This window comes from Seriola dumerili, unplaced genomic scaffold, assembly GCF_002260705.1.
Source record: "Seriola dumerili isolate Sdu_G_001 unplaced genomic scaffold, Sdu_1.0 BDQW01000138.1, whole genome shotgun sequence".
Taxonomy (NCBI): domain Eukaryota; kingdom Metazoa; phylum Chordata; class Actinopteri; order Carangiformes; family Carangidae; genus Seriola; species Seriola dumerili.
Window position 1 is genome coordinate 5295083 of NW_019174393.1, and position 25118 is coordinate 5320200.

The 25118-nt window shown below is 40.7% G+C and overlaps 3 protein-coding genes across 3 annotated transcripts; 2 read left to right on the top strand and 1 right to left on the bottom strand.

Moving 5' to 3' along the window:
* Window positions 1–312: 312 nt before the first annotated feature.
* Window positions 313–13506, top strand: LOC111224908 (G1/S-specific cyclin-D2-like). The gene is made up of 5 exons (XM_022749606.1): window positions 313–693; window positions 1600–1815; window positions 5116–5275; window positions 7916–8064; window positions 10518–13506. Exons 1-5 carry the CDS (start codon window positions 499–501, stop codon window positions 10680–10682), a joined length of 885 nt encoding a protein of 294 aa, XP_022605327.1. The 5' UTR covers window positions 313–498; the 3' UTR covers window positions 10683–13506.
* Window positions 13507–15174: 1668 nt separating this feature from the next.
* LOC111225034 (fructose-2,6-bisphosphatase TIGAR B-like) lies at window positions 15175–21972 on the top strand. Its single transcript, XM_022749779.1, has 6 exons — window positions 15175–15266; window positions 15583–15620; window positions 15912–16033; window positions 17792–17869; window positions 17977–18087; window positions 18902–21972. Exons 1-6 carry the CDS (start codon window positions 15235–15237, stop codon window positions 19334–19336), a joined length of 816 nt encoding a protein of 271 aa, XP_022605500.1. The 5' UTR covers window positions 15175–15234; the 3' UTR covers window positions 19337–21972.
* Window positions 21973–22910: 938 nt separating this feature from the next.
* On the bottom strand, window positions 22911–24685 carry fgf23 (fibroblast growth factor 23). Its single transcript, XM_022749754.1, has 3 exons — window positions 24451–24685; window positions 24257–24360; window positions 22911–23357 (listed from the first exon to the last, which is right to left on the bottom strand). The coding sequence occupies exons 1-3, from the start codon at window positions 24683–24685 to the stop codon at window positions 22911–22913; spliced, it is 786 nt and encodes a 261-aa protein (XP_022605475.1).
* Between the last annotated feature and the right edge of the window lie 433 nt (window positions 24686–25118).

A 25118-nucleotide genomic window follows, 5' to 3' on the forward strand; every position in this document is an offset into this window, starting at 1 on the left:
TGCACACTGATCTAAAGGCTCCATAAAAGTGGGTTGTAGTCTAAAACCAGTTGGGGAGCAGATGAGGCCTACGTCAGTGGTCGCTGTGTCTGCCTCTTTCAAAGTAGGCTATTGTAAGAGAGGAGATGCGGTAGATGTTAAAGGAAGGCAGATAAAGGCTAAATAGCAAGGCAGAAAGCCAAGCAAATGGTTCCTGGAAGAGATGCAGCTTAAGAGTGGGGGTTTATTCTACACCGCAGCTTTTACTTTGAAGGCTGTACCGGATGTTCTGTTCTTCGGTGTGGCCGGTTGGACGCCGAGCAGAGCAGAGGAAGAAGTAAACCCAGAGGCAGCAGGACTGGAGCAAACCCAGCAGTCTCAGCTTCATGCTTCGTCCTGGGCACTTCTCCTCCTCCTGTCCGCTGTCGATAATATTGTGACATTATTTATTATTTTTATTTTTATTATTTAGTTTAAAAAAAAAAAAAACGAAGTGGGGGGGAAGAAGGGGGGCGAGTCATGGAGCTTTATTGCCTGGAGTCGGACATTACCGTGAAAGCCCAGCCTGACCCAAACATCCTTTATGATGACAGAGTGTTGCAAAGTTTATTAACAATTGAGGACAGTTTTTTACCTCAATGCTCATACTTCCAGAGGGTCCAGAAGGATATTCAGCCTTATATGAGACGAATCGTTGCAGGCTGGATGCACGAGGTTTGTGGGTATTTCATGCATTGATGCTTTAGCTAATTTTTGTTTTTGCATGTTGACACGCACCTTTTAAGCTAATTTTGGCACATAAACGAGGTATTTTAGTTCATAGAGAGTTGTCATGGATGTTAACCTATTTGACAATTGGATGACAATGACTCACCAAAGGCGTGGGAGAGTCGGAAATTCCACCACGAAGAAAATTAAGCTTCAAAGAAATAGCCTAGCTAGATATTTACATTGGTTAACTGCTACAAAGTTGGTGCCTTTTGCCAATTAGCTAGCTCAGGCGACAGATGAGGAGTTGGGCTTAATTAACATAATCGAAAACCCGACATTTTTCCTTCACTGTAATTATTATTAATTTTTAAAAGTGACTCAAGCTCAAGGCAAGGCAGGCAACGTGAATGCAGAAAAAACACTTTCATTTTTGAAGATAAAAACCACGTCGTGTTAGCTAACGCTTCGTGTTTGTAATAGTCGGGAACGATTTTAACGCAACTCTTGGACATTGTGCACAGTTTGTAAAGCTCCCAGATGATTTATTTTATTTTTTAAATATTTTTTAAAGACGACAAGCCCCAACAAGGAAGAGGAGGCGAGGGGAGGGGTGGGGGGGTTGCTGAAGGACTTCCTATTGAAGTAATTTGTTTCTGCCTTGTCCTGACTTTGCAGCTTATGACTGACTAAAGAGATGTTAAAATTAGTGATTTAACCTTTAACCCAAAGACAACACAAGCATGGAAAAATCACAGTGCTGTAAGCAGACCCACCCCCACATTTAGTTGCTCCTCTGCTTTAAAGCACGTATAAATAATCTGGTTTTCTTTTAGTTTTTTCCTCTATTAATTCCACTAATAAATACAATATAATATTTCATTTTTTTGTTATATTTCTGTCTCTTTCTAGGTGTGTGAAGAGGAGAAGTGTAACGAAGACATCTTTCCTTTAGCCATTAATTATTTGGACAGATTTTTAGCAGTGATGCCCACTAGAAAGAGTTATTTGCAGCTTCTGGGAGCTGTGTGCATGTTCCTGGCCTCCAAGTTAAAGGACAGCAGGCCACTATCAGCGGAAAAACTTTGCATGTACACAGACAACTCCATCACACCACGAGAACTGCTGGTAAGAACTGGACTTTCAAAAGCCCCATTCATTCATTCCTCCATGGGGGCATAAAAATGCAGTGTCACATTTTGGGATGATTTTATAATGCTAATAGCTTAATTTGTTTCACAGGAAGTATCCCATTTTCCTTATAAGTGGAGCTGTGCACAATACAGCCACATCCTCTCTTTGGATCCATGTGGACTGGAGAGGCATGTGATGCCATCTAGTGCCAGTTATGCAGCATAGTTTCTGGATTTATCCTAAAATAAATGGACTAGCTCTGTTTTTCCAATAGATATTAAAGGATTTGTAATGTAAATACAGTCAAAATGCACTTTCCTCTCACCTCCCCACATTTATATAAGGGTTAATAAGAGGAGTATATCTCTTTATGAGGTTCACGTCAATACTTTTGATTCTTTTTTTTTCTTTTTCTTTTTTTTTACCAATATGCAGCTTATTGAACAAACTTAAAGACCAGTGATTGAAGTATCTACCAGGAAACAAAGGGATGGCTGCAAGTAACTATTATTTACATAATTGATTAATGTGCCATTTATCGTCTGGCTTAATGCATTAATCATTTGTTCTATGAAATGTCAGAAAATTGTGAAAAATGCCCATCACAAGTTCTGGAAAGCCGAAGGTGACAGCAGCTCAGGATATTAAGTTTCCACCCGAGGTCCACATACAAGCTTGTTCTGGAGCTTTCTACCGTATCACACAGTCCTTATAAGCAGATTGAATTCACTGTTTTATGTTCAAACTTTCCATGATTCAGCCTCTTAGATATTCCACTTACTATCACATAGCTAAGACGAAGAAAAGTAGAGCTGGATCGAATAGTGGATTGACAGAAAATGAATCTTTTCAGTCAAAACTTCTGTGGTTTCAGGCTCTCAGATGTGAAGATTTTAAACTGAATATCTTTGGACTCTTGGTTGGACAAAACTGGCAGTTTGATGAGGACAAATGACACATAAAAAACATAATGGTCATTTCCTCTCTATGTTTTAAAGACAAAATGATAAATAGAGAAAATATTTAGTTGCAGCCCTAGAGAAAAGCAGCATATCCTCCCTGTTGATAACCTGGGATGAGGTAATGCTCAGCATTTATGTTTTAAAATGCCATAACCAGTTAATCTCATATCAAAATATTTGCAAATTGAATTTCCGTCAGACGACCACTCAATAGATTTGTTTCAGCTCTTGACCATTTGTCAGTTTAAAGGATGGACCTGCTTCTTATTTCAACCAAACAGTTCCACATGCTCTCTATACATCCTCCTGTGTTGCCTGCAGCTGTTGAGGGAAATGACATTCGTCCCATTTGATGCTCCATATTGTCGTAAGACTCCAGATTCCTGGATATCCTCACAGGATGCACAGAGGACGCGGCGAGGGCCAGGGAAAGATGTTGCAGTTCTTCCTTGTAATGAACACTCTGCTGCTGCTGCTGGTGCTTCAGCTGGAAGAGAGAAGTTTAAGGGGGTGGAGGGGTGGTTGTGTGTGTGTGTGTGTGTGTGTGTGTGATTGTGTGTGTCGGGGCAGCTGTCCAGGAAGTGAGCACACCGACAGCAAACCTCCGCCCCGCTCATCTCACAGTCAACAGTCTCCTCAGGGGATAAATAGGTTAAATGCAAGCATGTGTGCAGCAGGTTATGTACTGGGAACCCACATAAATGTGAATGACGATTGACATTTCAGATAACAGATGAGCGTATGGCGACAAGGGTGGGGGCTGTCCCTGATGGTGTTGGGGTTTCGGTGTTTACTACGTTTGCTTTTTTAGGCGATGCATCTCTGTAGAGGAAGTGAGAAGTTGAAATCATCAGCATTTATTCATCACAGTTCTTTAAAAGAATCCGTCACATGTTGTCCAGTCTCCCACTTTAGTTGCTTGTACTTCCAGTGGACATCTGGTTTATTGATATAAATAGGCTGGACAAAATAATAGAAACACCTGTCAGTGTAATGCAGTACAGTTCAACAGTACCACAAACCGCAGTCTCCAAAATTACCATACAGTTCAGTCGACAGTTTCAACAAAACTGCATTAGTTTTAGCTGGGTGTTTCTAATAAACTGGCAACTGAATGTCCATGGTAAAGTAAAGAAACGCAAGGATAAGTCTTCTCTCAAGATGCTGTCATCTCATAGACGATTCCTCATGGGTAACACAGTGAATCTGCACTCTTAATGAAATAACGCCGCAGACATAACAGTTTTCATACTACAAGGTGACAATTGATGCCGTCATTGGGGACAGTGACAGACAATTATTTCATTGGGGACCAAGATGAGAAAGTCAGGAAAAGCTGCTGAAATTTGTTCTGTGAAACCCAGTTTTAAATATTCACTACAAAGTATTGTGAAGGTTTGGAAAGATGTGTACTAAGATTTGTGAGAGTGTCTCCAAGTCCGTCTTTATCTGTGGAGGTCTGAAGAAAATCTCATTTGTTAAATTAGCAGAGTGAGATTTATGGAAATCCTGGGGCAGCCACTCATGAGGCTGTGGGGGAGAACATTGTATTAGTGGTGATGATGTTAATGACAGCTGAATGTGTCTCTGCTTTTTTCTAGCGTTTGTGTTAAAACCTATTTTCAGTGCTACGTGATTTTGACGTTCACAAACGTGAGCAGACATTTTCAAAGTATTGGTGCATGTTTCTAAATCTTAAGACACTTTCACAAACCATTACATGTGTAGAGTCACACATTTTATATAGTGAAGTCTTGATTAGATTTTTATAGAGATACTTAAGTTGTGCCCTTGTTCTTTCTATTACTCATTTGAAATACTGAAAGCCACAGAGGAAAACATTAAAACTTGAGTAAACTGATTTTTGATGGCAAGTTGTGAAGACTTACTCAACACACAGGAAATTAAATCATTAAATGTGTGCACCTTTTTCTGCTGGTGCAAAGACTGACTGTATGAAGAGTCAGCTTTGTGCTGCTGCTTGTGCAGTGCAAACTCATGCTAGCTGTTTGAGGCTTGTGACAGGAAGGAAGGGGCTAGCTGTCTCATTGGCTGGGCCTCTAAGCAGGGCAAAGCTTGTCACATGCCGGCGATATGAACACAAAGGATGCGAGGAATGAGAAAGGCACGCAGATAATAAGATACAGCGAGGAGAGATAAAGTGAAGAAATGTTACTCTTCTTACAGAGCCATTTCCTCTGGGAATGGGGATGGACTGTGATCTTTTTCACGGTCAATGGAGGCATGGCACCACGCCATTTAACCCTCTGACTGAGGGGATTGTGCCAAGAAACTGAATTTGAACTGATCATCTTTTTTCTGTGTCTTTTAGGACTGGGAGCTGGTGGTGCTGGGGAAATTGAAGTGGAACATGGCCTCTGTCATTCCCAATGATTTTATAGAGCACATCATACGCAGGCTGCCCCTTCCCAAAGACAAACTGGCGATGGTCCGCAAACACACGCTGACATTCATCGCCCTCTGTGCCACAGGTAACACAGCTGCGGATCATTTCGTGTGCCTCGTGTGCTTGCTCACTCGCACATTCACTTCGCTGCCTTGTTATTCCCACATCCACCAGAATATTCCCACACACACAAACATTCTCCCATCGTGAGTCATCTGTGACCTCTTTCTTCTCTCAGCATACTCCTCTGGCTGCCTTATCCACTTTCTAGTCTCTCCGCAGTCTGTAGTAGGGGTTTTCTCAACAGAGGACCAGCTGCAAAAAGCTGCTCAGAGTGGTCATTTCCATGTTTCTCGGCTAAGTGCCTGAGAAAAATCCTATCAGTGCTGTGTTTAGATTAGCTATGTACATGGTAATGGCAGTGATTGTATCATACTATAATTTTTACTCCAGCAAACACACACACAAACACACACAGTTTGATGTATGACTCGGGTGCAGCTGAAATTCTGCGCCGCTCTGCCTGTATTGTTTGTTGACAGAGAAGCTTCCAGGTTTAAAAAGTCAGGGCAGCGATCCAGTGATCTTCCTTCCTCCTCCCATCCTGGCCTCATGTCCAGAATAAACTCTGGAGGCTCTGGAGAAGCGCAAACTCAGATGTCCCCTTAGGCCTCTTCCTAGGTGAATTTCATGGCATTCCTTTGTCTATACTAGGAATCCCTCTAATATTTTCATATCCTGGACAGAAACACGACTGCAGGATCACCTAATACACATAATGTACAGCACTCCTCTGTCACAAGGCTGCCTTTCATCTGCTGCATCCATTCCGCTAATTCAATGACGGAAATAAAACAAAGGAGGTCACTTTAGTGCAATGAAATTCCTCACAAATGCCAGTGAAGTCAGATCTGGCCAATAAGCACTTGTTTACTAGAGCTAGTTATTGGAACCATAGGCTCCTTCAATGAGTTTCATGCCCTGTTTAGCACAGTTTTAGTGTCACACGTTTTTTGTTTTTTTTTATATTTGGGTGTGTTTCAGTGGTCGCCTGCTATTCATAAGCAGCTAGTTATATCCAAGCACAAAGCAGCCACAGTGGAAAAAAAGGAGGCCTGCTGTGGTTCTGCAGTAATGTAAATGTTTGGAGTTTTATATGGAGTTGAGATGTTATTCTTATGATGGAGGAGCTCCTCCTATGGACAGCTGGTCCCTGGAGGAGAAGATGGGCGTAGTGAAGCAGGCAGCTCTCCAGGGTTTAATCAAAGCTATCAGGCCACCAGGACTGGTTTGCACTCGGCTGCGACTGTGTGCCGGGTCGGACTTGTGCAACAGTTAACAACTGTGTATGCCAATTCCTGCCTTTTGAGATCAGTGTTCGTTATGTGCATGTGCTGAGACCGGAAGAAGCCTGTGTGTTGTAATTGTGGAAAAATCACCAGGGGCTTGTTTTCACAAAAAATGTTAACGCTAAAAGTAGCTCCAAACTTAGGAGGGTTAGGAGAAACTCCTAAAAATAAGGGGTGTGTCAGTTCTAAGTTTTTTCCTTTTTAAGTAAATCACAAAGCAATTTAGCACCAAAAGTCTGAGAGAAGGCAGAGGTAGACCCGGTCACAGTCAGTCAGCTGCTGCAGGATATGTTGCTTCTCACGTCAGTTTCAGAGTAAATACAGCAATAACTAAAACTTCTAAAAGCCTTTTGTTGTGTGGGGAAGTTATTAAGAATTCGCCAACAATTTAACATTGTGTAACATTTTCAGACTCACAATGGACAGCTCAAACAAAAAGTATAAAAACTGATGCAGCAGAACCAGACACATCGTCTTTTTTACTTCATGCATTCTTTTTCTAATGTAGTGTCTATGCAACTCGCCCACCAACAAGGTCGTTGCAGTTAGCCTCAATCAGTTTATCTAGCTACCCATCTATATAGCTCTGTGTATATATCCATTTGTTCCTCACCCTCACTGTAGTGATTTTGATTTCATTTTGTACTCACTGACACGGATCGGTCACCTGTTAAACATTTACTGTAGACGTAGTGAGGTCATGAAACATGATATCATCCATAGCAACGGGATCAATCACATCCCTTCTTTTAGCTCAAGAGTCTCGCAGTTCTTCTGTAATGATTTCTCTCAGCAGCTTTGTGTTCAAGAGGAAACTGTGAACTTAGAGGGTCATTTCGGAGGAGATACGACCCCAGGGTTTCCCATAAAATGAAAATGACTGTCAAGGCGAGAGCTGAAATCATGAGCTGTTGAAAGCAGCTTCAGCTCAGTACTTTTGTTGATGGTCTTCGTTGTTCATTTCATGGCTGCCTCCTCTCCTGCCTCCTCCATCCAGGCCTGTTCTCGCTTAAGTCTTTTCGACTTGGATATGGACTGGAGGGAGTCGTTGCTGGAACTCATTTCTCAGCGAGTAGGAGGCTTCCTACTCTGCTTTTCTAATCACAGCCGTAGTTTCTATGAAGGAAACCACACAGGTTCAGCCGTGTAGCCCTGTCTGTTGAAATTCAGACTGTGGGAAAGTCAGGTTCAGCTGTGGAGCTCTGGATGATTCAGATGTTTGCACCTCTCATGCATCTCTCATACTTCCTCTGGGCTGATTTAAGTGTTATGGCCCTTCGTGTCACAGTTACAAATGTGATTTCAGTGTGTCACTATGGCCTGAAGCTGCTGCTTGACTAATTGAACATTAATACTCTTTCCTCTTTCCTTGCCAGATGACCGCCTTGCCATGAACCCTCCTTCCATGATCGCCACGGGCAGCATGGGAGCTGCTGTATGTGGCCTACAGCTGGACCACACCGACCAGAGGCTGAGTCGAGACAACCTGACAGACCTGCTGGCCAAGATCACCAACACAGAGGTGGTGAGTACTGCGGTGGAGGAGATTTATACCTGCCAGGAGTAATTGCTCAATAGTTTTAGTGCTGCACAACAATGCGTCGTTAATAATAATCATTGCAAAATCTCACGACAGCAGCATAAAAGGCCCTTTAGTAAACAACAGCGATGACTTCAGTAGTGGCAGATTGAAGCTATTTACTTTTCATGGAGAGAGAGGGAGAGCGAGCTCTTGGCTCTTGTCTGGGGAGCCAGACTGCTGCTATAAAGAGCAGCGGCAGAGGGAATGTCTTCTTAAAACTCAGAGCCCACATTCTTGTGGTAGGACACATGCAATTTCTTTGCATGGCTCCCACTTAAGCTGTGTGCCCCTCCTGGTGGAGGAATATGTTCGTAATGAAGTGAAGGAGTGTCTTTTCCAGTAAATGCCAATGAAGAAATAGAAAGTTATCCAAGCTGTCCTCATACCTGCAGACAGACACTTTTGGACTTGATGATGATGATTAATCTACAAACAGTCATTGACTGTAATGGAATGGCTGAGTTATACAGTAGACACAGTGGAAGTGAATGCAGCTTTAAAATACGTAGGCTTGAATACATTACTGCGTAAAACTCACAAACTGTAAATGTCATCATAAAAATTAGTTTACGTACATTTTAGTACCTTGAAAATTTGTAGTGTATACTGTTCAGGTGCTGTGTTATAAATACAATGGGAGTCAATGGCTAGATTTTAATACATTATATAATCTCATAACAATTCATAAACTATAAATGTCATCAAAATGGAATTGATCAGTTAATTTGAAATTTAGGTTATAAATACAGTGGGAGGGAATGGGCCATAGACTTTAATGTATTATATACTTCATAAACTGCACACTCCATCCAAATGAGTTTATGTGCATTTGCATCAGTGTGCAATAATAAGCATTTTGAATTGTGAATGAACCCTGTACTATATAGAGGTGCTGTGTTATAAATACAATTGGAGTGAACTGAATCACCCACACACAAAAAAATAAACTACATATACCAAATTTATCCCAGTGTGTGATTTCATTGTCACAGTATCTTGTGACACCAGAGGACCAGTTCAGAAGCCTAGAAATCCAGAACGGCCACAGGAACAACACGGTTGCCTCTTCGCTTGTGGTTATGTTGCCACGGCGACGAGTGCCCCGCAAACCCAGCCGTCACAACAGGCGCCCCGACTGCAGCCCATCAGGTTCCAATTATCCGTACATTTCAAAGGAATGCTGGCCTCTTTGCGAGCCTCGTGCATTCTTTAAGATTCCTGCAGCCGGCTCAGTGAGGCAGACCTCCCACATCTTCAACACAGACCTGCAGAGGGGACAGAGACAGAGAGAAGATCCCCTTTCACAAGAGAACTTGTCCAAAAACATCCGGTCCCACTGTCCTATATTCTGTTTTACACCCAAACTCAGAGGTCAGGGTGCAGTAGGTCAAAGCCATTTCCTCTAGGTCTCCACATGGGACTGACCGTGCTGTAAACCCCAAGAGGCGGGGGGCAGGGGGGGGTGGAGAAAGGGAGTCCGGAGTTTCAGATCTGCTTATCTGTCCCCTGATAGACCACAGGGCTCTTTAGGACCCTCCAATCCCTCCCTCGCCCCTTTCACTCATACCTCAGACATGCACAGGTCTCGTGTCAGAGAGGACTCCTGTGCCCACCGTGCCGCTCGCAGCTCTGTGTTGTTGGTATCGGAGTGTACTGGTACCCATTGTTCTGGTCCTGATGCAGACAGGACCACCTACAGCAAAAGACATAATTCCCTGCTGGTATGCCATGCATGTGACCAAAGCTGTTAAACAACTCAGATGTCAGATGTGCCAAGAAAAATGCCAGATTTTTGCACGCTAGTGTCTGCATACAGGTGTACAAATTAAACTAGCTATAACTATAGTAACATTTGTATATCATGTAGAGACCAGCTGAGAAAACCAGCTGATGGTGGGGCTGTCACGCAATATTTCATTCTCATGTCCATGGACCATAACATTCTTTTAAAACACAATGTAAAACTTTGAGTTATTAATATTGTCAGTGATTTACAGGCATACACATAGACTTAGAAGGAAAAGAAGTTGCGATGAAATCATTTTAGATACAGATTGACTGTATTATAGTTTTATCGCTTACATTTTTCTGCAGTGTTTTTGTGTATAAATACCGAAACAACATATTTTACAACCTTCAACTCTTCTATAATAATATTTTGAGTGATTATCAAAATGAAAAGTCAGACTTGTAGCTGAGTTTGTGTTGGAAAAAAAGGATACCATGCATGTCATGTGGGAGGACAGATGAATGCATACAAAGTTGGTAAAAAATTTTCCACAGGGTTGTTTGGTTGGTGTGTGTATATGGCTGGCGTCTCATACAAGGATTTACACACTGACAGAGGTGTAATGGAAGTGTGCATGTGTAACAACGTCTGACCCTTTTTGTTCCAGGATTGTTTGAGGGCGTGCCAGGAGCAAATCGAGCGTGTGCTGGCCACCAGCCTGCAGCAGGGCCAGCAGTACCGGCAGGAGACTGGGGTCAGAGCAGGCAACAAAGCGAGGGAGCAGCAAGACCAGTCCAGCACCCCCACAGATGTACGTGATGTCAACTTATGAACTCCCATCGCCACCTGACTCACACACCGCTCATGCCTGTCTACCAATGAACTAGTGAGCGAGGGGGAATGCGCTGCCAGTATCTGCGTCAAGTCACTGCATGAGCGATGGTGTGACAATCTATGAACTTTTAGAGATTAAGAAATTTCTAGTTTTTCTCCTTCTTGCCCCGTTTATACCTGGCTGGGTGTATTTTCACCTTTTTGTACGGGCCACATGTAACCAAACAAGCTATTTAAAAAATAAAAAAAAGGTAAATTCTTGAAAACTTGATAGTGCCTTAGGTTTCCCAGAATGGAAACCTGAATATATTTTCTTACTTGAAAAAATAGCATAATTATATGAAATATACATATTTCTTTTGATAAAACCTAGCAAAAATAAATATTATAAATAATGTATATTTAGCTAGCATTTAGTTATGTTACTCTTTTATCATTAGCAGACAGTTATCAATTAACAGTTTTATTGGGGTTTTCCTCGTCTGAAAATCCATATAGTAGTGATTGAAATGCGGATAATACAGTACATGGCATTTAAACGAAGCTGATATCCAGCCAGAGGAGCGCTACTGTAGCTAGCTGCTCTCTCTACCTATCATACTGTGTGCACCTGTAGCACTGCTTACTATTTATGCCGAAAAGTGCTGGCCAGGAGTGGGCTGGGCCTGCTCACAGAGGAAGGACATGAGGGAGGGGGCAGGGTTCGAGGCCTGGAGCAGTGGCTAATGTCTGAAAGGTTCAAATTGTAGACAAGGTCAGTTATTAAGTTTTTGAAATCCACAGACTAGTATGTTAACAGGACATGTGTGTATGTGTATTTGAATTCAGTGAGGCTACATTTAATTGTTCCGATTTTGGTGTCGCTCCTACATGTTAGAAGTGTTTTGTAGTTAGTTAAGAGGAGGTTTTAGCCTCAGTCAGGTAGCAGTGATGTCATGTAACTAGTAAAAAAAAAAAAAAAAAAGGAGATTTGTCAGGTTTTACTGGTTTGAGAGGAAACGAATGAAGATTGAAGGGTTTGTTGTGAGGTTTTTGGAAAAGATAAGCATGTGGAAAGTGAGGGGGGAAAATGGCAGAAGTCTGGATTGATGAATGAAACAGTGAGGACGTTAACTTAAGCTATATGATGTTTCTGCAGTTGCACGATACTTGAGTGACACACAGAAGGAGGAAAAATCCCTGATGATGTCTGCAGGATCAGTTTGGGTGTGCCGCAGTTTCTCCTGTTATCAATTTTAACATTTAACTCTTTGGAGAGAGGGCGACTTGTAACAATATTGATGCACTTTTAAAAACACACTCCTTAAAATTGGTAAGGGGATGGTGGTTGAGGAGAGTTCAGTGGGTTGTTAGGGTCATTTTTTTGTTTTTATTTAGGTTTTTCTTTTAAGTTATTTGATTTTTTTCTGGGCTGGATTCCCATGGGGTAACACACGTCTTGAAATCTACGCCTCGACAGGTGAGTAGATGTAGGATAATTGGTGTTATAGTATAATAGTATAGAAAACTACGGAAAGCCAAGTCACATGTAGACTTAGATTTTTTTTTTCTTTTTTTTTTTTTGATTCAATGCTTTTATTTACTTGAATTTTTTTAACTCATAGCCAAAACCTTCCAATAAGAGATACACACATACTGTGTCCAAAATGTTTAGCTGTTTTTTATGTAAACTGCTCTCTGAACGAAATTTGAAACTGCCATTTATAGGACTTCTCTCCATTAAAGACATGGGTAGGAAGGGGTTTACATTGTGTGAAATTTTGTATATAACCAATTTCCCCAAGAACAGAAATGCGACAAATCCTCATTACATTTTAGAACAGAAATAGTTTCTAAATTGTATTCATGCATGTTCTGTTGTGCAAAAGCCAAAATTGTTTTTTTTTTTTTTTTTTCCAAAAAAAAAACTTGCTTTAAACAGACAATATGTTTATGCTTTTAAAGGTTTTGTGTATAATTTGTGAGACATAATTCCAAAGTGAGAAAAATAGATTATACACATTTTCTTGCTGCTATTTTGCTTTCTTTTCTAGTCTTACACAAAGATGCCTTATTGTGAGTCACTTGTGTGCTGCTATATTATGAATTTTGTATATGTAAGTCTGCTTTTCTTGTGTATGTGTACTGGAGGGAACGTAACACAGTTTGGTGCGGGACTGGAAGTACTTGTGTTTGCAGATCTTTTTGATTAGCATGTTTTATTCTTTTATTGTTTCATTTGTATCTTTATACTCTATCATATTCTTGCTGCTTCTTTGTAATGTTTGTGTACCTCAGGTTAATTTGGACAGATAGAGCGAGAGCCCATCTCATCATTACCTCATCACACTTCACACCACACATGTCGTTTTCACTCTGATTTTGTTGGACGGGTTTCACTTTTTTTCTGTCTGGATGAGGGGAGCTATGGTGGTTCTTCTCTTTCAATCAATCAATCAAACAAAAAGGAAAAAATAGAAAAATCAACCGCCAGATTTCATAGAGCAGTTCAAAGTGCCTATACTTTAAAATAGGTTATTTCATTTATCTGGTGCTAAGTCTAAAACAGCCTGTACTGTATGCTATACATGTATCGGAAAGACAAAAAAAAGTTGTTGTTTCTTTCTACTTGGAGTTTCATTGGCATGTCTAGATCAGTTCATTTGGAATAAAATTGAATATTGTTAATTTTTGAGGTACCCATTTAGTCGAAGTTTAAACCACCAGAATGTTTTATCATTGTTCAGTGTGGTTGTTATTTCAAACTCACCCCCCACTTTCTCCATGTGCAACCACACAGTGTACCTCAAAAAATTTGTGCTCAATAAATTGGCTAAAATCAAGTGACTGGTTTATTTGTCTTCTTCCTCACAAAGTTCGATCTACCTCTCTGTAGAATTAATGAGTCTGTTGGATTGTGCCTTTACTTTAATGAGCGCCTACCTCCCTGTAGCCACCAGAGGGCGACTAAATCACTAAAAACATGGACAAGTGGTAAGAGAAAAAGTGCTACTGCTTTACTGTCTCTGGTATTACTGTTAGATATGCATATCCAACCTGAGAAAGACAAGAAACAAGTAGCATTGGGATAAAAGAAAAACTTCTTTTCATAAGAAAAGTTTTTGGTATGAAAATTTGCCTGCAAGCTTGGTGGAAATAAAGATGGATCATTGGTTCTTGTTTCATCATCCCAAATATTTCAGATATCCACACTGGACATGCTTGAAACACGCTTTACAGAATAAATGTGTAGTACCTAAAAAGTTTATTTTCACTAATTAAATTAAAACAAATTCTAAATATCTTAACACTGTTGACCATTGAACTTATTTGACCTTACTACTACTATATGAAATATAACAGAATAACCTTTTTGTTTAAAATCATGTAAAACTAGCCAATAAGTAAAATCATCCATTACAGATGATGTCACAATTTGTCAGCCACATGTGATGTCACTGAGAGCTGGTGACGTCACAGGTTATCACTCCCTCCCACGGCAGCTAGTTTAGCCCCCCGCCGCCTCACAATCCCCGACGCCGCGTAGGGCCGGGGGTGGTGGGGTGGTGGGGGGTCAGGCTAGCTGCCTCCCATGGCCACTAGCTTAGCTCGGTACCGGGCCGAGAGAGGCTAGTTGCCTCCTGGACAGCTGGCTTGGCTCGGCGCCGGGCCGAGGGGAACGTCAAGCTAGCTGCCTTCACAGACGGGCAATGGCGAAGCCTCCGAGACACGAGCTTGGGGCTCGTGCGGAGGCCCCCACTGACCGCCGGGGTGTTTCCACATGTCCTCTGTGGGATTGTGGATGTACGCTGACAGCAGTTATGGCTTCTATTTACAACCTCTGTTAGTGAGAACTGGTGACGTCACCTGTGACGTCAACAGTTCTTAGTGAACAGCTGGTGACGTCACCCGGGATGTCACCAGTTACCTGTGATGTCACCAGTTCTCAGTGAGATTACATGTAACTGAGGATTTCTGACATCGGTGATGGAGCACCCCAACTGACAAATGTCCGGCTAAGCCTAGGGCCTCCTTCCCTGACCCCAGCAACCCTGACCTGCAGCAACCATCCAACCATCAGAAGACTAACCTTAAGAATAGATTTCTCAGAAATAGATATTTGTTTACATTTACTTTACTTTTGACACATGAAATACAATCTAGGTAAACTTGTGTCTGACCTGAACATGTTTTAAGCAACATGTTTGGGTGAGTAAACAGTGTGAATAGGTTTTGATGTCTGACATATTGAGGGTAACAATCATAACTTTAAACATAAAATAAAGAAGAAAAAAAAACATTGATTAGCTCTACAGTTTTTCCGCAATGCGTTGTTTTGACGTGGGGAACCTGTTGCTGTGACACAGGTGTACTCTCTCTCCGCCCCTGAAGTCACCGGCAGTTCACGTTGATCATCAAGTTAGACGAAGTCAGCCCAAGTCGATCTCGAACGCACCTATGTTCTTTACGCAGCTCTGCAATGCGATTTGATTTGCGTCATGACGCAAGAGGCTACGTACTGTAATTGCAGATGAACCAACCGGGAAGTGTCTCGTGATCCGCTGCTGAAGATGTTTACATTTAGTTTAACGCTCATAAGACAGTAAGTGATTATTTACTGGCTTAATTTTCCTTATACATATTTCCAGAGTACTTGAACACGAATGAACCGGTAATGTTAGTCTGTTCTACATCAGCACTATGTCTTGTCAGTTGGTAGAGCAGCATGGCGGCTGAATGTGAAGCTCAACGGTTAGTTAACAGAAACAAGACGAATAACTTTAGATATGAACAGTGTGTGGCAGTCCTCTTAATTTAGCTGTTTATGTGACTACAGAACGACTTGACAACTGTTGTCACCGCTAAAAGATATTTATATGTTTAAGCTAATTCAGCGACATTGCTATGTTTTCACACAGTGGGGAAACACAGTACAACAGGGAAAAGCTCCTGCAAGGTACGTTATAACTTCTGTAACCTGCATCTAAGCATGAATTCAGCTTCAGGTTAAAGATGTGTGTTACAGCATTAAAATATCCTTACATGTTGCACTTGCATATCACTTCTACTATTGATACTGTACATTTTTTTGATAATACTTCTGCACTTCTACTTACATATGATTTTGATTGATACTTTTACTCAAGTAAAAGATTTGTTTATCTGTGCAACTTGTTCCACAGTCCACTGTACAGATACTGTATCTTTACTGCACAGACTGAAAACAATGTGTACTTTGTATTTTTAGGTCAAGGTGTGGACACTCCCCTGTCTGAGACAGGTCTGCAGCAGGGTGAAGCAGTAGGACAATACCTCAAAGACATCACATTCAACAATGTGTTTGCCAGTAATTTACAACGGGCTGTACAGGTAAGATAGATGCCTACATTTTTAATTTGGGCAGTATTGTTGGGTTACCAAGAGAAAAATGAGTTATTGTTGGGCAACTGACAACTGGCCATAACAAGTACCATCTGGATATCACAGATATTTGGTGACAGTGAAAGAAAAATTACTGCTTCCTGTTAACTGCTGTGTATTTGTTATGTATCTATGTGGTGCTGTTGCCATATTATGGAATAAGGCTGGTGATATTTTATAATTTTTTTATTGTCAACAAATCCCATGAAAAGACCAAAACTATGATATGATAATAATGATCTATCTTCTAACAACTATTACCTGTGTATCTAAAGCCTGATATGTCTTAGTCCTCTGTGCCATAGACCTCCATTCTTCTCCAAAACCTATGAAAAACTCATCAATGAAACACACTGTTACACTGAGTGACATTTTCCTTCTTTACTATGAACACACACACACACACACACACACACTGCAATTTCACCAACACTGTCCTGCGGTTGGACTGGAATATTCACTAAAGGACCAAAGGAGTAGTAATCCACTGTAGAAAATAGTCACCAACAAATGCACTATTTATTCCTGTTAAGTTAGTAATGTTTTCTAAAAACTATAGTGCCCAGCTGTATTAGGAAATAACTGAGCTTTTTGACATGAATAAAAAAGAAAAAGATATTTATCTTGAGTAGGAACAAATGAGCTTGGGGCTCAGTGGCACAGACAGACTGGGAAAGTCATAAAGTACAGAGACAGACTAACACATTGTTGGTTTTGGTCTTTTCATGGGATTTGTTGACATAAAACATAAAATAAAGCCAGCTGTATTCTTGTAAACCTAGTAGTCATGAGGTTTGATAATACTTGATCCAATAATTTATCTGATTTACATTCAAATGTACTTGCATGATGAGAACCCAGATATCATAAACAGGGTATGAGCATAAATTGCAGCACCTCGTATGTCATTGGAGGAGCTTCTCATGTGGGTTGATTAAATTTCCTAGAAGTAAAGTCTTTATTTCAAAACCAACATTGTGCAACAGCCTTACATCAGTGACCTTTTTATTAAAGTGATTCCAGACCTGGCCTATGTTCTCCAGTCAGACCTAACACATTTGTTTCCTTTTAATGAAGAATCAAAATCTTAACAAACTCTTGTGTGATAATTTGCCTCCATATCTCATACATTGATACTAACAGCACAGGTCAGTAATGCTTAGCACCAGTTTCTGTCATCAGAACAATTGTTGACAAATGAAACTTTTCTTTTGAATAACCCACAGTTAGCTCATAGGAAGGGTTGAGCACCAAGATGCAAAAGAAGCTCTGTGATTGGACCTGAGCTGAATGATGCTTGCTTTTACTTAACATTTTATTTTGGAGGTTCTCAGCACACCACTGTGTCACAGTTGGAGCTTCAAATCTCCGTATTTTACTATGAATAAGCAGTAAGTACTGTGTGTGATACTTGATCCTTCCTTAGATGTAATGGGAGCCAGTGCGTAAGTTTCCCATCAGGAACAAATATTTCAGTCAACCTAGTAAAATGTTACTGTTGCTTTCTTCTAATTGTGAAGCACAAGACAAAAACAGGATGCATGTGAATGACTTCCAGAAATGAAATAGTTGCGTGAACATTCATGTCTCTATGGGCTTTGACTCACTGGTGCTGACAATGTATGAGTGACTTTTTAGTTTGTCCATGACAGATTCTTTTGGCACTTTTAAATGTCTCGAGTCAGTAATTTCCATTTCCTCCATCAGACAGCTGAAATAATTCTGAGGAACAACACTCACTGTTCTGGCATGGAGATGGTTTTGGAGCCGTTACTCAGAGAGAGGGTAAGATCTGTTGGCTTTCTACTACATCCAAAATATCACAGCTTTACATCTAAAACTACAGCATTTTTTTTGCTGAGCTCTAAATTGTGGTTTTGTTGTTCACGCAGGGTTTTGGTATTGCTGAAGGACGTCCAAAAGAGGATCTGAAGAACATGGCCAATGCTGCCGGCCAGTCATGCCGTGACTACACACCACCAGGAGGAGAGACTTTAGACCAGGTGAGTCAGTTAAAGTCAGGATTCATCATTAGGGTACTGATTTAATCACAGTAGAAAACAGACACTTGGAACCCCAAGGGCAAAAGAGTATTGCTTGTACAACAGCACCATGTAGTGTTCATTTTGGGGCATTGCATTGTAAAACTATTTCTGTATGGTTATCAGCTGCAATACTCAATGTAGTAGACTTTTATATTCCAGTTAAAAACAATCATTTATCTTAAAAATGTGAACTTTTCATTACACAAGATGAACAGCCTTGTGTTGAGCTTTGCGACAGGGGAGTGTTATATCAGCTTATGATGTAGGAGAAGGTTCTCTCCACCTGAAAGGAGCACTTAGCTTCTGTGAAAGTTTAAAATTCACCAAATGTGGAGGTACATGGTTTTCAGCTGACAGCGACAATGTGTGTCTGCTCATGCTGCTGTTCTAATGTCAATGAATTCCTCCCTAAAATGGTTGACATTTTCAAATGTCTTGTTTTGTTCGATGAACAATTCAAAATCCAAATATTCAATTTACAATGATGAACAATAAAGAAAAGCAGCATGTCGTTACTGGAAAAGCTGCAACCAGCGAATTTTGAGCACTTTTGCTTGAAAAATGACAGTTAATTGATTGTCAAAATTGTTGCAGATTAGTCTATTAATCATTTCAGCCCTAATTTCCTCTTTTAACTAACAAAGAAAACAGAGACTCTGTTCTGTTTCTGACTCACTGCCATTTGCTGGTAGTTGTCGCGAGCTCTCAAACCTGCTGGAGTTGAGGAATCTTTTTGATGTCTTAGCTTTGGATCATGTCACCTTGCTTCCAGGTGAAGCTGCGATTCAAAAAATTCCTCAAAGTCCTTTTCAAGCGAATGTTGGATGAACACGGCTCGTCAGGGCCGGATGACTCTACAGGAGCGTCACCATCCGGAGACGCTGCAAATGAGACGGCAGCAGCTGCCTCGGACGTCACCTCTGGTGGTTTGGCTGATGATGGTCTGCAGGGACTGTCAGTCCACGCTCTGGTCGTGAGCCACGGCGCCTACATCCGTGTAGCCATCAGGCACCTTGTAGAGGACTTAAAGTGCTCTCTGCCTCCAGGGGTGAAGATGTCCCACCTTTTTTCCCCCTGTCCAAACACCGGCATCAGTCGCTTTATTCTCACTCTGAGTCAGTCCGAGTCCGGCCCGGTCCTCTCTGCTGCTCGATGTGTTTTCACCAACAGAAAGGACCACCTGGAAAACCTCACAGCTGTTGAATAGTAGAGGAAAACCTTTTATGTGTGCAGGGTCTGTACTGTCTGTGCAGATACACAGTATATCTGACGTATAACAAAACAGCCACAAACACTAAAGGGAAATAAAAGGCAAAGACCTCAAAGTTACCACAGGTGACTGAATTCAACAATGCACAGGGTAAATGATGTTTTGTCAGTAATTAATAGTGTTTTCCTGTGGATCAATAGTCAAAATAGTTGTGCAGTACAGTATTATCAAACCATTTCATCATCCCTCCAACTGTAGGCCAGTAAGGACTTATGTGTCATACTACACATTTAATATGATTCATTTTATTGCCTCTTTTATCATGTTATACCAAAGTCAGACTATTTATTGTATTGTTGAACACTGTTGGTGAGTGTGGCATTTTCAAGTTGATGCGTCTCCTGTGTTGCTGTAGAGCTGCTCATTTTACTTGTGCAATATAAGATGACAAGACTGAATCTTTGTTGAGTTTCTGTTTAACAAAAAAGTCTCATGCATACTTATAAATATAAACAGCTACATCATTAAAATTCTGCCTATATGCTAATAAATCAGTAATAACATTACAGTAAAATTATATATAGCAATCTAACTCCTAAAGAGGCCATTCTGCTGCATTAAGAGTACTTTTACTTCTGATACCTCAAGTACATGTTTTGCTGACACAGCTGTTACACTTTAACAAAAGTAAGGGTTGGAAAACAGGGCTTTTCCTTTTAAGGGAGGATTATTAATCTGCGTTACTGCTTTTACTTTGAGTAATGATGATGTGATCAAGTGATGTGAATACTTCTTCCACCACTGCTAGTAACCAGGTGCAAGCAAACACACACAATCCACACTGGTATCCCTGATCTGAAAGGCTCTCAGGGTGTGATGGATCTTATCTTTAAGAACTGATTCGGATCAGTTTTCTCATCCTGAGTGAGTGGGAAAAGTTTGAGCACCTCTGGGCTCTGTACAACTGTCACCTCTGAGCTGTGCAGAGCTTTAACAGGTTTGAGAGACGTGCATTCACCCTCACAGAGCAGTAGTACAGCATCTTGCTGAAGCATCTTAGAAAGTCTTAACATCTGCTCTTAAAGCAGTTAGTTTGACATGTTGGGAAATACTCCCATTTGCTTTCTTATAGTAGGGCTAAATTATCAAGTGAGCAACTACTGAGGAGCCCAAAAGTCTCTGGTTTACTCCGTATCATTTGGGTCTATATAATCTGATAGAAATTTGCAGCACTGAAGTTAAATGTTGACTATGACGGGTTCTCTGTCCTCTATCTCGTAACTGTGTCTTATGAAGGGACTCAGTCAAAATCTAGTTTAATACCTTAAATGTTGTAGTTATTTAATGCAAACTGCTTCCAGCCTCAGGCAAGTTGCAATTATTACATCATACAAGTACTATTAAGGCTGCAACCAATAATTTGCATTATCAGTAGGTGTGAAAGTTATTTTTTTTAATAACTTATTAATTTTGTAGTCTATAAAATGACAGAAAACAGTGGTAAAATGCCCATCATAAATCTCAAAGCCCAAGATAACACATTCAGCTTGCTTTTATTGTCAAATCAACAGTTGAAAACCCAAATATGGTGAATTTGCTATCATAGAAAATTAGGGAAACTTGCAAACTTTTACATTTAAGAAGCTGGCTCCAATAAATGTTTTACATTTTTGCTAAACAAGGGACTTAAACAATAAATCAGTTATAGCTGTTGCCAATCTGGCTAAGTCTACATCTGTATCTATAATAAAATCACCCCAAAAACACCTCTAAAGTTCAGAGATTATCACGTTAAATATAGTTTGATATGTAAAAATAATTTGTCATGTTTCAGCGGGGTTATGTTGCCTGTGTTGTGCTGTATTCTGTGACTGGACTAGTTCTTGGCTGGGAACAGTATAAGTCCTGGAATCTCTAGTGCAATGGGGGAAATGTCAAACTATTCCGTCAAAGGTTAATGAACGACAATGACCAATTTGGCAGTTAGAGAAAGTACAAAGGGCACTAAAGTGTATTTTTAGGTGACACGACTGGGATGTAGCTCATGTACCTGTTTGCTAATTAAGCAGAGGAGGTGTAAAAGTGCAGGATATTCAGCTAATGAGTGGAACTCCACAGTAACTGGGTCAATGTTAAACCTGCTTACACATTCATGACTTCCTTTTCGCATAGTACATGTTGTCTTTATCAAATGACACAGCACACGGGGTGTTAAAGCACCAGAGTTGAAAGATTCCACAAGCACACAAGCCTAGGTTTGCATAAAATAACACACAACACAGACCATGTTTCCTTTATGAGTTTATTTTGTCCCAAATTCAAACAACACTCCATCCACAACTTCTACTCATACATTCAAAGACAAACCATGTTTTCTTATATGTACATTTAAATGTAAAGCATTCGTATAAATACCATAAATAACACTAAAGGAATGGTTTTAAATAAATAAATACTCTTTGGGACTGTTTTTTGTGTTTGCTGGTGGTGCCCAGCACCTGTAAAAATTACATAGCAAGAGTTCAGATTTGATATCAAGATCACTGCCCTGTAAAAGGTTGTTTACCTTGTAGTTATATCCCTTCAAGTCATGAATTATAGGATGTATTATTGGTGGAAAAAAATACAAATATATTGGACACTGGAAGTGATTGTAGTGATATGTAGTTCTTGGAACGACTGTTTTTTAGGTTCAAAATCTAACACTAAACTAACTTCAAATCTTCTATATCCAAGTCAGTAAACTTAGGACTTCAAAATACAGGCAGAACTTCATCTTAACTCTACTAAATGCATCTCTTAGTTATATTCATGCATATATTTTTTTGTTTGAAATCATGCCTGCCTAGTTTCACATCAGTTAGACAGGGCCTTCAGTCCTCCAGAGGTAGGCTAAGTCGGGCTTCTGTCTTTTGAGATAAAATCGATGTCACTGAAATGTGGGTTTCTCAGACCAGCTGTAAAAACCTCAATGAGAAGAGACCACAGAGAAACAAAGACAATGTATGCATGCTGATTATAAAGGATGGAGATGGGAAATGGATTTGGATCATTCATCTTGGTATTTAAACAACTAATTTGTTAAAAGTTACCAGATTTCTCATAACAGCATTTTTTGATGCGGTGAAGTAACATATCCTCCATTAATCACCAAACCTGCTTCAGAATGTACAAAATATTCATCATTGATGAGTAAAATCCAGGTAAAACACATCCATTATTGATTTAACTTATTATACCTATGATCTCAGAGCACGAGATGTTCAATTAACAGAAGCAGAAGAGTTTTGAGCTTTCAGACAATATGGATTGTGCAAAAGGGGCTGCAAGTCAAGTCTAATATTTTGTACATTCAGTGTATAAACACACTGCTTCTCTGAACGATTGATGGCAGAAAACACATTATAATTAAGACAGTGTGAAAAGAAGGAGCAACGTGAATGCTCTCCTTTCAGTTTTTTTCAAAAATAACTTGTGATGTTTTATGTTTTTTGTCTCGTATGATGATAAACTACCAGCTTAAACTTGAACTCACTTATAGTAAGGTAAAAGGAGCGCCCACACTTCGCAGTCACCCCATGGTCCCGGAGGTCCGAGGGCTGGCTGGGTTGGACGAGTGCACGTTCCAAGGGTCGTGGGTAGACGGAGCCAGCGGCGTCTCCCGGGACACGTTGCGTCCGTCGTCCCCTGCCTCCACCTCCAACTCCAGCTCTGCGTCGTCCTCCGGCAAGGCCCGGGAGTCCGAGCCTTCCTCTGTCTGACCCAGGTAGACGTTGTGCGGGTCGGAGGGATCCACCACCTGGTTCCTCTTCTCCCTGTGCAGCAGGAGGCGCTCCAGCGGCACCGTGTTCTTCTTGGGCAGGAAGAGGGAGGTCTGCGGCAGGTTCTGACCCGCTGAGTACACCTGCCGGGAGCCCTCCAGGTTGAACAGGATACCGGTGCGGCTGGAGTAGTACACGTCCCGGTTGTTCTCCAGAAGCTTGTGGTTGAAGAGACAGTCGTCTCTGAGGCAGATGGGCTGAGAGAAGAAGGAGGGAAGGAGAAAACCAAACTACATTATGGAAATATCCTATTGTTTCTCTAAATGCAAGACATTAAACATCAGTTTCGTCTATTAACAAACTTTTATTTGTATCAAAATATCATTATAATCATCCCCAAATCGGCTGATACACTGAATATGCTGGACTTAACTAAATAGGCTTATGACCACTAATAAAAAGGCGTTTTATTAATTAAACAATCACATAATCGTACTTTCCCACTTGTTAGTCTTTAAGAGGTAAGTCTAATAAAACTGTTTTGCAAATATACGCACGAATATTGCGCATAAAAGTAATTAAATAATCGAAGTTGATATATTTTCTCACTTTTCAAGGGTTTTCATTCCATAGGTAACTGTAACTTTCCTCATTCCGCCTTGTTTCGGTAATGATCTCTCGTTTTAATAAACGGAAGAAAAACTACTACAGAAAAGTAAAATAACTTCGCCACTATGTTAGCAGTTTGTTCACTTGGTGAATGAAAAAAGAAATGCAATGAATAATTTCATGTTCAGACAACCTATCGTTGCAGTAAATTTTGTGCGTAAAAGTATAAAAAGCGGTGTTAAAAATATGCGTAAATCCCTGCAATGGTGCCAAATATGAATGCAAAAAGAGATAAGAGGATAGATAAAGTTAATGGTAACTATGAGTCGAGCTGAGTAATTCAAATATAACCAAATAAATTGATGTTAAGACGACCTATAGCTGCAGTATGATTGTGCGTAAAAGAATAGAAAGTGGCGTTAAAACGACGCGTAAAACCTCAGAAGGGTGCCAAATTAGACGAACTAAAAATTAAAAGTTAAGTCTAGGTGTTCGACTGAATTGAAAGTAGCAATCAATCGACCTGAAAATATAAGTATTGGCTTACAGAGCTGAACGGGTTGCCTTCCAAATCCATACACAGGAAACGGCTGCTTTTCACGCCGAGGATGGCGATGCGCTCCCTTGTTTCAGCTTTCAGTAAAATCACACCTGCAGGGGAGAAAGAGGTGTTAAACAGACCTTCATATACCACACTAGAAATAAACTTTAAAAAAAGATAGCAACGGTAAAAACGCTTACTATATGAACTCCTGACTGTAGTTTTGCGCACAGTGCCATCTAATCTGATCTCCAAGTAGAAGTTGTTGAGGTCTGTGGATGTCTGCAGGTGAATGTATCTCCTCGGGTTCCCCCAGTTGGATCCAACCAGCGGGGATGGATTCGGGGCCGTTTCCCCGAGAGGAAATCCCTGAAGGACAGCGAGTAAGAGCGCCAGCACAGTGTCCCTCATCCCCAGTCTCCTGTTGACGTCCATCCTGGAGCAAAACCGGTGCTTTCCACTGAGAGCTGCTGGGAGTTTTCAGATGCTCTGTTGTCCCAAAGTTTGGAGACAGTTCCTATTTAAAGCCCCCTGAGTGCCACTCCTGCTCACATCCTTTGCGTAAAAAAAAGAAACTCGCCCCCAAAGCAGATGTGCGGGTTTGCTGCAGCGGAAGGGCCATTTCCACCTCTGTCTGTTTATCCCGATACTCTTGGTCAGACAACAGGACTCTTATTTTTGGTGACACGTCTTGACTCATCCATCTTTACGACTATTTCCTAATGGTCCACCAGTTCAGGTTTATGTTGGAGCTGGAAACATTGTGTGTTGGTCAATATATAAAAAATAATAATACGAATACAGAAGGATATTTTAATCTAATCAGGGATAAAATATAATCATTTTAGTTGTGTATGAGCTCAACTGA